We start from the raw sequence: 13,831 nt of genomic DNA on the forward strand, positions 1-13,831 counted from the left end.
AGGGAAAGGCTTCATGCATAAAGTGGTACATGAACTGAATCTTGGAGGAGGCTGGGGATTCTAGGATGCAGATGTAGATAGGGAAGCATTCCATGCTTCACAGAGGAGATCACACCTTATCTGAACATGAAAAATAAGAGAAGAATTTTGAAAGGTAGAATAGGAATAGTTGGTGGTTCAGTTTGGCAGGGCAGAAGAGTACCTGAAAAAAAGGAATAATATCATTGTAGGTACTTGGCCTTGAATGCCAGGCCAAGAAATTTATATTTTCTTCTAGAAATAGCTGGGGTTACCTGAAAATTTTTAAACAGGCAAGTGACATGATCAGACCAGTGCAGAAATTATTTGGGCTCTATTGTGAAGGATAGATCAGAGATGACAAACACTAAAGCCAGGGAAATAAATTGGAAAATTATTAAAAATAATCCAGGTGAGTAATGATGAGGGCCCAAATGAAGGTGTTGACATTTTGATTAGAAAAATAAGTGGAGATGAGAAAGATGATGTGGAGATAAAATTGATAGCACATGGTAGTTGATTGGATGTGAGAGGTGAAGTGGGGAGTAGCCAAACACAAGGTTCTTACCTTATATGACTTGAAATGATGATGATGATGATGATGATGATGATGATGATGATGATGACCTCAGCAGAAACAGAGAAGTTTAGAACAGGACAGGTTTGGGCAGTGGGGTGGTGAGGACTGATAGGATATCCCTATAGATATATAGCAAGAATTTAAAGACTTGGAAATAAAGTTTAGAAGAGAGATTAGGGAGCTCTCTACAGAAAGGTGATTGAAGCCCATAGGGACAGATGAAATCACCAAGGGAAAGATTATAGAGAGGAAGGGGCCAGGAAGAGACCCTTGAACACACTCACAGAGACTTAGACAGGTGGATGATGAACCAACAAAGGAAGATGGGAAGGAATTGTCAGGGTAATGAAGAATGCTCAGGGTTAGCATGGCCAAAAGCTAAAGAAGGTCCGGGAAAGCAAGGCTATCAGAACTGGCAGTTGACTGATCATTGGTAACCTTTGAAATTTGAAGGAAAAGCCACCTGATGGCTAGCTGGTGTCCCTTTGAAACCTAGTTAGGAGTGAATTTTCAGGGAGAAATTTTTAAGTGTTAGAAAAGGGCAGAATTTAAATTTTTTTTCCTAAGGATGGATGCTAGTTTTGGAATCAAAGTCTGTTGTGTGGGTTTTATCTTCTATTACAGATACATGAATTAATAAGATATTTCACTAGCTTTGAAAAATGAAGGAAAATAATGGGAAATAAAAGAAAGAAAAAATCAAAAAAGCATTCAGGAAAATAAAGGAGAGGGCAATGTAGCCACATCCCTGCTTTTTAATCTATTGTACCTTAGCCAGGGATGGGCAGGGAGGGCCTGCTTTCAATGGCTCTGGGGCTGAGGAGCTGAATTAGCTTAACTTGATTTTTATTGTCATTTCCTTAATTTTCAGAGTCAAGTCAAAGAGAAAGGCTCTCAGAAGGATTAGAAACATACATGCTTCGATGACTTTGAGTCAGCCTGTGGAAGAAAAGAAAGCAATTGAAGTAATGAAGAAGACAGCACCCCAGATATAATGTATTTGAGTTATAAATAAATCCATGAACTGCTTTGGGCTTTATGATGAATTGGAATGTCCCTTGGGTTCCCAGACAGGTGCCAATGGTTGGTCATTTGGCACCTGTAGCAACTGAGACTTTGGTAAGATCTTCTGAGGAAAACTTTTTCCTAGTTAGAGCTGGCCTGAAGAAAAATAGACTACCATGGGACATGATGCCACCACCAGTGAAAGGCTTCAGGAAGAGGCTAGATGACCATTTATTGGGTATGTTGCAGAAGGAATTTGTGCTTCAAATATAGGTTGTACTTGATGGCTTCTGAAGTCCCATCAAGCTTTGGAATTTTGTGATTCTGTGGTTTATTAGAAACCTAAAATAAGTTGGGAAATAGCCATCTATTTCTCTCTGTGGATTTCCATGTGATCCAGGGAAGGCCAGACTCCTGGCTAAAATGTTGATAGTGGTCTTGTAGTAGATGTGGGATGCAAGGGACCTTAGAAGCCTTCATTCTAACCCTTTCCTTGTTTTATGCCTGAGAAACAGTCCTGGAGAAGGTGATTTGCACTTGGTCAAATGGGTCCTGGGTAGCAGAGCCAGAATCTACCCCTAGGGCCTCAATTTCTCAAGCTGTTGCTACTTTCACTGTTCTCAATGCCTCCCATATATTTGAGAGTCAGACAACAGACCACACTGCTCTCCTTGAGCTGTCGGGTTTAAGGCCTGAGTGGTGACCTTCCTGCTGAGAGGCCCTTCCCTCCCTTTGATTTTGTGATTTCCTAAACACCACCTTGGAGTAGCCACATGGAATTAGCCTTCTCTTAGTGAGGGAGCTGCCTCTCTCTGCTCCTGTTTATACCAAACAGGGCTTGTTCCTGCCAGGAGCTTGTGGCTTCATGACGCCTCCAAGAATCTGTTGTTTTTAGTGTTTTCTTTGAGTATTTCCAAGCATACTGACTAATTAGTTTAGGGGAATCATAAGAGCAATACCAGACTGTTTCTTCAGAGAAGAGTTTTCTTTCCTTCCAGGAATACTCAAAAGGGGACAGATGGAGAGATGGTAAGATGTGTTCACATCCCAGCTCTGCACCTTATCTGTGAGGCTAAAGCCATTCTCTTTCTCTGAACTTCAATCTTCTGTTGCTTTGGGGGTGGGCTTCAGGCTCTTCAAATCTCTGCTTATTCCCCTCTGTCCAGTTTTCCAGATTCCCATTTGCTCTTTTCTATCACTTGTCAAACATTCAGCACTTACTTTGTGCCTGACACTGTTCTGTGTTCTGGAAATTTAAAAACGACCATGAAAATCTGCTTTCTAGGAGCTTATATTTCCATGGGAGAAACTATGTACACAAATGAGGCATATGCAAAATAAATACGAGAGAATGAGTGGTAATGATGCTTCAGTGTCCTTGGTCCAAGCATTGGACATGCTTCTCTCCAAGTCCAATTCCATTGGAGCTCCAACCAGGGGGGGATATCTGGAGGGGGGGAGCTAACAGCTCTGGACTCAGAGAGAGCTTCATGTAACACAAAGCTTGAGCTTGAGCTATGGAGGAAACGAGGGCTCATTAGAAGAAGTAAAAATGAATGGCCAGATGGAAATGTTTTGTTGGTAATGCAGGACTGAAGGTGAAAAGAAATATTAAGGTTATATGTGTAGATTTGAGACTCGACTGCTTAGAGATGATCATCAAACCCTTGAGAGCCACTGAGATCAGCAAGCAAGATAGTGTAAAAAGAGATCTGATGACCAAGATGGATGGATGGATAAAGCATGTATTAAGTTCTATGTGCCTGCTAAACACTAGGGGCACAAATTTGAGCAAAATAGAACATAGTTCTTAAAGAGTTTATACTCTGATGGGAAGCTGAGGAGGAGGGGAGTCCTAGGCATCAAAAGTAGGATCCCAGGGGACAACGTTGAAATCACTGTCAACCACAAGATGGGCATACAGAGCAAAAGCAATGGCTGCCATAAAACAGAACTATTCCATTTCCTACTCAAACCATAAGCTCCACTTCTCCATGCTTGCTGTTGTCACACTCTTCTTCATAATTCCAAGTTTTTATTACATTGCTCTCACCTGATTCATCTTCTAACTGTCTTAAAGCTCCTCAGTCTCCTTTTTTCCCACTAACCAGTAGATTTTTCCCACTAACAGCAAAGGTTCCCCACTATCCTGGGCCTTCTATAATATTTTGGTTGATGCTTTCTTCAGCTCCCACGAATTCAATGATTATTTCTATGTAATTGATCCCCAGATCTATCTATCTAGCTCTAACTTCCTGACTTCCAGATTTGCATCTCCAATCACCTATCAGCCATCTCAAGCTGGATGTCTTACAGTCATCTTAAACCCAACATGACTAAAACTGAACATATTTTCTTCATCCAATCTTCTCCTTTTCCTAACTCCTCTTTTACTATTTCTTTCTGGCTGCTTTTTGCTTGTAGTATTTTCTCCTTGGTGAGGGAGCTCTTGAGTTTGTCTATAATATTCCTGGAAGTTGTCATTTGAGAATTTATTGCAGGAGGTGATCTATGGATTCTTTTAATTTAATTTCGATTTTGCCCTCTTGTTCAAGAATAGCAGGGTGGGGCAGCTAGGTAGCTTAGTTGATTGAGAATCAGGCCTAGAGATGGGAAGTCCTAGGATCAGATCTAGCCTCAAACATTTCCTAGCTGTGTGACCCTGAATAAGTCACTTAACCCCCATTGCCTAGCCCTTAATGCCCTTCTGCCTTAGAACCAATACACCATATTGATTTTAAGATGGTATGGGTTAAAAAAAAATCAGGATAAATTTCTTTGATAATTTCTTGTAAGATGAGGTCTAGGCTTTTTTTTTTTTTTAATCATGACTTTCAGGTAGTCCAATAAGTCTTAGATTGTCTCTCCTCGATCTATTTTCTAGGTCATTTGTTTTTTTAATAGGATATTTCATATTTTCTTTTACTTTTTCATTCTTTTCATTTTGTTTTACAGTTTCTTGATGTCTCATGAAGGTCATTAGTTTCTATTTGCCCAATTCTAATTTTTTAAAAACGATTTTCTCCTGTAAGCTTTTGAACATCTTTTCTATTTGGTTAATTCTACTTTTTATAAAGCTTTTTTCCTCTTTGGATTTTTGTGCCTCTTTTTCCATTTGTCCATTTCTGCTTTTTAAGCTATTTTATTTTCATATTACTTTAATTTCTTTCCCCCAGTTTTCTTCTGCCTCTCTTATTTGAGCTCTTCTAGAGACTGAGACCAATTTCCATTTTCCTTTGGATTTTTACATGGGGCTGCTTTGACCTTGCACTCCCCTATTGAGTCTGTGCCTTGCTGTTTGTCTCCACAAAAATTTCCTATGTTTAGGTGTTTCTTTTGCTGTTTGCTTATTTTCCCAGCCTTTTTTTTTTACTTTTTACTTTTATCTTAAAAGTGGACTTTTTTTCAGGTTAGAGGATGCACTCTCTTAAACTTCAGTTTTTCCTTGCTGCTACTTTGACATCTTGGCTCTGCCCCTTCCTCTCTAATAATTACTATTGAGACCACCATCCTCAACTCCTCACTCTCATCCCACACCAATATCTAATTTGTTACCAATTTCTGTCAATTCTACATTTGAAATGGCTTGTGAATAGAATCTCTAGTTCTCTCCTCTACCTTGGACACCATCCAGATGCAGGGTCTCATCACATCCCACCCAGACCACTGTAATAACTTCCTGATGAGACTCTCTGCTACAAATCCCTCTCCATTCCAGTTCTCATTCACTCAGCTATCAAACCGATCTTTCCAGAGCTTGTCTGACCATGCATCCTTGCTTCCTTATTTCCCATCCTTATTCAATAAACTCCAGGAGCTCCCTATCAGATACCTCCAGCATCAAATATAAAATCCTGTTTGGCTTTTAAAACCCTTAATAACCAAGTTCCCTCTTACCTTTCCAAGCAGCTTATACCTTGCTCCCCTCACTGTGTATCCTTTGATCCAGTGACATTGACTTCCTTGCTATTCCTTGAACAATAGACTCTTAACTTTTGGCTCTGGGCATTTTCACTGGTTGTTCTCCATGTCTAGAATGTTCTTCTCCCTCCTCGCTGCATCCTGACTACTTTCAAGTCCCGGCTAAAATTCCACCTTCTAGAAGAACCCTTTCCTGATCCTCCTTAATGTTAATGCATGTTCCCAGGACTGGGTTTTCATTGGTCAGCCCTCCATTACACTGTAGTTCCATACCTAATACACGATGGATGCCTGGCACATAGTAAGTGCTTAATAAATGTTCTCCTTCTCTTCCTTTCTTCCTTTCTCCTTTCTTTCCCTCCCTTTCTCTTTCCCTCTGTCTCTTTTCCCTCCATCCTTCTCCCTCTCTCTTTTTTCTCCCTTCTTCCCTCTCCCTCCTTTCTTTTCCTGTTTTCTTCCTTTTCCTTTGTTCATTTCTCCCTCTCCTCCTTTTTTCCCTTTCTTCTTCTCCCCCCTTCTCCTCTCTCTAACAACTTAGATACTAAAATACTTGTGATAAAAATCAAAGCTAGAGGCCGTATCCATGAATTTAACTTGATCCAGTTCATCTTTGCCCTAACTGAGAAACTCTCTTCTCCAGATAGTGGTAAGGGTGTGCCACAGCTTTTCTGCCATAAGTTCCCAATTTATTGTAATGATCAGGGAACACAGTTTGTTTAACTCTTTAGCTAAAATGAGAAGTTGCCCAGAATATTATCAAGCTATTTTCAAAGATGGTGTGTGTGTGTGTGTGTATATATATATATATATATATATATATATATATATATATATATATATAGAGAGAGAGAGAGAGAGAGAGAGAGAGAGAGAGAGAGAGAAAGAGAGAGAAATTGATTTTCCCAGCTGAGAAGAGAAAAATGTCCATTTATTTTGATGGCACATTTGCTTGCCAGCATCACTTTGATCCAAAGGAGAGCAAGAGAGAATTAGTTCTTTTTACTCCCAGACTCAATGATTGCTGTCATATGAGGGACTGGGAATATGAGGAACTGAGTGAGAACCATTTCCTGCAAATATAAAGTTCCTAGGAGGAACTGAAAACTGAAAGTTTGGGATGGCTCCATTCCTAACATTAGCATCAACAATCCTACTTAGAAGAACCATGTTTAACTTTAGGAAGCAGAGCCTCTTCCATCCATGGTCCTGGCTTTACAAAGCTATTCAGGGCTTTGTAGTTTTACCTGTTAGGAGCCTTTTCAAAACTAGCACATGGAGGTGGAGTCAAGATGGTGGTATAGAGGCAGCACAGCAAAAGTTCAGACCTCTGAAAACCCTTCCTCACTGATTTAAAAACAAAATTCTTCTAGGGGACTGAAAACCAAATCTAACAACAGGACAGGGCTAAGTAACCCTCCTGCTGGACTCAACTAAAAAGGTATGACCCAAAAAGTCTGAATTCTAGAACACTTGGGTTTAAGGGGAAGGAAGAAGGAAGGTCCCAAGACCCTTCCCCCACCAACAGTACTGAGCCTCCAGCAGTGACTGGACTCTCTGGGCTGGCAAGGACTCTAGTCTGGAGGGAGTACCTTGCGAGCATAGCTGTGCCTGGCTCAGGGCTTTGAACACAGGCTGTCCAGAGGCAGCTGAAGGAGAAATTCAGAGAAGGCAGCCCAATCACAGACACTCCATATTGCCCCCCCCCCCTTCCCAAGGTCTTGGCCTCAGGACACATCCAGCTCTGCAAGATCAATTCCACCCTGGCTTAATCTTATCAATAGGGCAGATAAGAAGCCTTCAGAAGACAGGGAAGCTCAAGCTCCAACACCCCTCTCCACTGACTCCATTGAGAACCTGTTGACTAAACTCCAAGGGTGAAGGCTGCAATTACTACAGAATACCTTAATAACAAGCTGGGAAGCTCAGCTCCTTTTTCAGCTTCTGCTGATAGCTGGGGAAGATCTGGCATCAGAGCTCTCCTTGACCAATCGGCAAAACAGAGAAGAAGCCCCCTCAGGACAGAATAGCCCAAACCCACAGATCCAGAACATAGAAGAGTAAGACTACAGGCAACTACAGGGGGGAAAGAAGGGGAAAATATGAGCAAACAACAGAAAAAGCAAAAAATTACAATTACAATTGACAGCTTCTATCCAGGCAATGAACAAAGGGCAAATGAATCAGAGGAGGATCAAGGAACATCAAGCAAAAATGCAGAAACTCCAGCAAATTGGACACAGGCTTTGGAAAAAACTCAAAATACAATTAAAAAAAAAACAAGAGAGGCTGAAAACAACTGCGAAAAGAACTTAAAAAGCAAGAGAAGTCATCTGGAAACAGAGGCACTTGGACTAAAATGAGAAAATAGTGTCTTGAAAGCCAAAATTAACCAGCTTGAAAATGAGACAAAGGAGATGAAAGAGACCATCAAAGAAAATCAGACCAGAAGGAGGATGACCAAAAATCCAGGGATGAAATTAAGTTTTTAAAAACTGGACTACAACAACTAGAAGCAAATGACTTTACAAGGCAGCAGGAAACTATAAAACAAAATTGAAAGAATGAAAAAATTGAGGAAAATATGAAACACCTCATCCACAAAACAGAAGATTTAGAAAACAGGTCGAGGAGAGACAACTTAAGAATCATTGGACTCCTGGAAGATCATGACAAAAGAAAAAGCCTGGACATCATTTTATAGGAAATTATCCAATAAAACTGCCCTGAAAGTCTAGAGCAAGAGGGAAAAGTAGAGATTGAAAGAATCCACAGATCACCTCCTGTACTTAATCCCCAACTGACAACATCCAGGAATACTATAGCCAAATTCAAGAACTACCAGACCAAGGAAAAAATATTACAAGCTGCTAAGAAGAAGTCATTCAGATACCATGGAACTATAATTAAGATAACACAGGATCTGACTGCATCTACACTGAAGTACCAAAAGGCATGTAATATGATATTCCAGAAAGCAAGGGAACTAGGTCTACACCCTAGAATCAACTACCCAGCAAAACTGACTTAAAGGGAAAGTATGGTCATTTGATAAAATAGAAGACTTCCAAGCATTTGTAAAGAAGGATCAGACCTGAACAGAAAATTTGATGCCCAAACACAGAATTCAAGAGAATCATCAAAAGGTAATTAAGAAAGGGGAAAAAAAAAACAAAAAAAACCTTTTTCTAAGGGACTCAATAAGTTAAAATGATATGTATCCCTACAAGAAAGGAGGATATTGGTAACTCTTAAAAATTGTTATTATCACCTGGGTAGCTAGAAGAATTAGAGGGAACAGTGACAAACTGTATAGGATGAAATGCCAAGACATAAATATATATGTAGATATATGTATGCATAAATATATATGTATATATGTAAAATTAGAGGTAAAAAAGAGGTTAATACTAAGAGAAATGGGAAAAGAAACAAAATGGGGTAAATTTATATGTCATAAAGAAGCACATGGAGGTAGTAGGGGAGGACACCAATACACTAGAAGGGTAAAGAGGTTGGAAATAGGAAATACTCAATTCTTACGTGCATTGAAATTGACTCAAAAAGGGAAGAACAATCAAATCCATTGGGGCAGAAAATTGATTTGTGCCCTATAGAGAAGGTGATGGGTAACAAACGGACTGGTGGGGAGGGAAACAATACAAGAGAGGGAGAGGGTAGGGGAGGGTAGTTTAAAAAGACCATAAAGAAAATAAGAGGGGAATAAGAAAGGGGGGGTTAGAAAGGGAAGTAAAATAAGGGTGGGAATTAGGGGGACTAATTAAAAACAAAACACTGGTGTAGAAGGAAACAGTGAACGAAGAAAGGGTAGGACTAGGAGTGGAAATCAAAATGTTGGGAAATACACAGCTGGTAATCATCACTCTGAATGTGAATGGAATAAACTCACCCATAAAACACAAGCGAATAGCAGAGTGGATTAGAAACCAAAATTCTACCATATGTTGCCTATAAGAAATACACATGAGGAAATTAGACACACATAGGGTAAAAGTAAGAGGATGGAGCCAAATCTATTGGGCATCAACTAAGAAAAAGAAGGCAGGAGTCACAATCATGATATCAGACAAAGCCAGAGTAAAAATAGATCTAGTCAAAAGAGACAGGGAAGGTAGTTAACATCCTGATAAAAGTCAGTATAGACAATGAGGAAATATCAGTAATCAACATATATGCACCAAATCATAGCATCCAAATGCTATGATATGAGAAACTAGTGGAGCTCAAGGATGAAATAAATAGAAAAACTATACTAGTGGGAGACCTGAACTTTCCTCTATCAGAACTGAATAAATCAAGCCAAAAATAAATAAGAAAGAGGTAAGAGAAGTAAATGAAATCTTAGAAAAATTATAGAGTTAGTAGATATGTGGAGAAAAATATATGGGGACAAAAAGGAATAGACCTTTTCAGCAGCACATAGTACATTTACAAAGATTGGCCATGAACTAGGGTATAAAAACATTGCAAACAAGTGCAAAAGAGCAGAAATAATAAATGCAACCTTTTCAGATCACAATGCAATGAAAATAATAATTAGTAAGGGTACATGGAGAGGCAAATCAAAAATTAATTGGAAATTAAATAATATGATTCTCCAAAATTAGAGAACAAATCATAGAAACAATAATTTCATTGAAGAAAATGACAATGATGAGACATTCTTTCAAAATCTATAGGATGCAGCCAAAGCAGTACTTAGGGGGAAATTTATATCCTTGAGTTCATATATTAACAAATTATGGAGGGCAGAGGGCAATGAATTGGGCATACAAATTAGAAAATGAACAAATTAAAAAGCCTCAGATGAAAACTAAATTAGAGTTCCTAAAAATCAAAGGAGAAATTTTAATGAAATTAGAAGTCAAAGGACTATTTATTTAATAAATAAGACTAGAAACTGGTACTTTGAAAAAAAAACAAATAAAATAAACAAAGTATTGGTCAATCTAATTTAAAAAAGGAAAGAAGAAAACCAAATTAGCAGTATCAGAGATGAAAAGGGAGACCTCATACAAAGGGAGACACGATCATTAACAACTCTGAGGTATCACCTTGCACCTAGCAGATTGGCTAACATGACAGCAAAGGAAAGTAATGAATGCTGGAGGGGATGTGGCAAAGTTGGGACATTAATGCATTGCTGGCAGAGTTGTGAATTGATCCAGCCATTCTGGAGGGCAATTTGGAACTATGTCCAAAGGGCAATAAAAGAGTGTCTGCCCTTTGATCCAGCAATAGCACTGCTGAGTTTGTACCCCAAAGAGATAATAAGGAAAAAACCTGTACAAGAAAATTCATAGCAGTGCTTTGTGGTGGCAAAAAATTGGAAAATGAGGGGATGCCCTTCAATTGGGGAATGGATGAACAAATTGTGATATCTGTTGGTGATGGAATACTATTGTGCTCAAAGGAATAATGAACTGGAGGAATTCCATGTGAACTGGAAGGACCTCCAGGAGTTGATGCAGAGTGAGAGAAGCAGAACCAGGAGAACATAATACACAGAGACTGATACACTGTGAGTACAATCAAATGTAATGGACTTTTCCATTAGTGGCAATGCAATGATCCAGAACAATTTGGAGGGACTTATGAGAAAGAACACTATCCACATTCAGAGGAAAAACTGTGGGAGTAGAAACACTGAAGAAAAACAACTGCCTGATTACATAGGTCAATGGGGATATGATTGGGGATGTAGACTAAATGATCATCCTAGTGCAAACATCAACAACATGGAAATAGGTTCTGATCAAGGACACATGTAAAACTCAGTGGAATTGCGTGTCAGCTATGGGAAGGGGTCGGGGGAGGGGAGGAAAGAATATGATTCTCATAACCAAAGAATGGGAGGGCCTTGCATAAAACTTGTGTGAAAGAGAATTTAAACTCTATTTTAACTTAATCAATAACTTGTAGTCCCCTGCCTTTCACACTTAGTCATTAACACTTAGTTACTTAGAGCTTTTTACTAGAAAAGGAAGTTCATACCCTAAAAGCCCGTAGGCACTGCATTCCCCTGGGCAGTGCTAGGCAAATTGGGAGATTGTGATTGATACATGAGATGTGATGAGGAGAGCTAATGAGTGGAGAAAACTGTGTATAAGCAGGAACCTCTGGGACCCTGGAGTTCTGGGAAAGTTCTTGTGCAGTCTTTTGCCTCATGGGCATGAGCTCTGGTGAGATTCTTTTGTGATTTCGGATTTTGGTTTCCTGATTTGGACTTTGGATTCTGGTGAAGATTCAGCTTTCTGCCATTGGAGGTTCAGGCTAAAGAGGGACACTTCTGCTTACTCAGGTGATACTCTTGACTTCTTGGCCTAAGAAACTGCCCTTTGTGGCTCAGCCTCTTCAGTGTCAGTCTTTGGTTGTTGAAATGCCTGGCTGGAGACACTTTCCTGGGCTGATGATATTTGCATTCAGATTCACATTCAAGGTCTGGAGGCACTCAGACCCAGACTTAGGGTATTTTTAGCTAGGGAATATTTTCTACATCCTTCCTACATTTCCCTCTCTATCACTATATTGCTATAATAAAGCTACTAAAGCTACTAACAGTCTCATGACTAAATATTTAATTATTATAAATGTCGACCACAATTTTTTAAAAAGTCTTTTATTTGTCAAACCCATTTTAATTATTACACTTGTTTTGGTCCATTTGGTTTCATTTATTAAATGGTTATGGGTATGTAGGCAATTGGTTGTTAAATTTAATTGTGGTTGAGACTGAAATATATTAATTTGGTGGTCGCCAGGGATTTAATTTCTAAATCCCAAAATGAATTACTAAAGTAAAGGAATTTATGGTAGCTTATTTACAATAGAGGGAAGATATTAAGGAAGAGAGAAAAGGAGAGAGGAGGCAGAGAGCTCTTCCAAATATCTCCTTGAATAGAATCTCGAATAGAATATCTTCTTCTGGCCTTTCATCCACTTTTTAAAGATCTTTTTATCTTGTGTCACCTCCCCTAAATTTCATGTCTAACAATCACAGCAGACGCTTTTCTCCAGGACTGCCCACTCTTTAGTTCACACCTTCTTTGGTTACATTATACCTCTTTGGGTTACTTAACACCTTTTTTGGTTAGTTTACCTTTTGTAGTTACTTAACAACTTTTGTAGTTAAAATGGATAGATCTACTTAAAATACTGAGTTATCACCTTTTGGGGATTAAAATCTAAAAATAGATTGTGGATTACAATTCAATCTTCCCAATAAAGGAAGAGCTAAATACTTTCATTCTTACAATCAGGGGATTACAATGTAATCATTACAATAAAGGAAAAGCTAAGTATCTTCATTGTTATAATCAGGAGATAGCTAAATCCAATATTCACAGGGCAAAGCAAGAGCCCTGGAGTTAGGAAGACCTGAGTTCAAATCCAGCCTCAGACACTTACTAGTTATATGACCATGGACAAGTCACTTTACCCTGTTTGTCTCAGTTTCTTCATCTGTAAAATGAGCTGTTGAAGGAAATGTTAAATTCCAAATGGGGTCATGAAGAGTTGATATAACTGAAACAACTGAACAACATTATATGGTTTAAAAAAATCATGAAATTGACTTTAACTTCATAAACCCCTGGTTATTTCTATAGCAAATATTTGGTATTTTGTATCTCATCTTTTAAGTTTATATTGTTAAAGTAAAGTTTAGTTGTTAATTAAAAAAGAACATCTTACCTTCCACCTTAGAGTCAATACTATGCAGGCAGAAGAGTGGTAAAGGCTATGCAATGAGGGTTAAGCGATTTGCCCAGGGTCACACAGCTAGGAAATGTTTGAGACCAGATTTGAACCCAGGACTTCCCATATCCAGGCCTGGCTTTCAATTCACTGAGTTATCCAGCTACCCCTTGGTTGTTAATTTTAAAAAATACATTTTAATTTTTTTTAGTTTGATAAATAAACTAAGTTTTAATTCCTTTGTTTTGATGAATAAAGTATTGTACTTTGTGATTGAATAGGCAATTAATGTTCATCCTTAAAATAATCAAATTCCCTGGATAATCATCCTAATGAAGAATGGTGCTAACCCTTGTATTTGGTCAACTCCAATGGTTTTCCTATTTTTTTAGCTTTCATAACCTTACCAGTCTTCCTCAAACATATACCATCCTACTCTGGATACTCTACAATCCAAGGACATTGTTCTCTTTGCTATTCCTCTATAACAAGGCACTCTGGCTAATGTTTCTAGGCATTCTCCTGGCAACCTCCATGCCTAAGATGATTTCACTTATTTCTGCTTCCTGTCTTTCTTCAAGACTTAGGCAAAGT

General features: G+C 38.8%; 1 protein-coding gene across 10 annotated transcripts in view; it reads left to right on the forward strand.

Moving 5' to 3' along the window:
• The window catches only part of LRRC36 (leucine rich repeat containing 36), a 69,822-nt gene extending 68,195 nt beyond the window's left edge, over window positions 1-1,627 (forward strand). For all 10 annotated transcript variants that reach the window (XM_056805182.1, XM_056805330.1, XM_056805245.1 and 7 more), the window contains one exon: window positions 1,470-1,627. In XM_056805182.1, coding sequence (XP_056661160.1) covers window positions 1,470-1,525 — 56 coding nt within the window. In that variant the 3' untranslated portion in view covers window positions 1,526-1,627. The remainder of the gene's footprint in view (window positions 1-1,469) is intronic.
• The last annotated feature ends 12,204 nt before the right edge of the window (window positions 1,628-13,831 follow it).

The sequence above is a fragment of the Monodelphis domestica genome, chromosome 1 (genome assembly GCF_027887165.1).
Source record: "Monodelphis domestica isolate mMonDom1 chromosome 1, mMonDom1.pri, whole genome shotgun sequence".
Lineage (NCBI taxonomy): Eukaryota > Metazoa > Chordata > Mammalia > Didelphimorphia > Didelphidae > Monodelphis > Monodelphis domestica.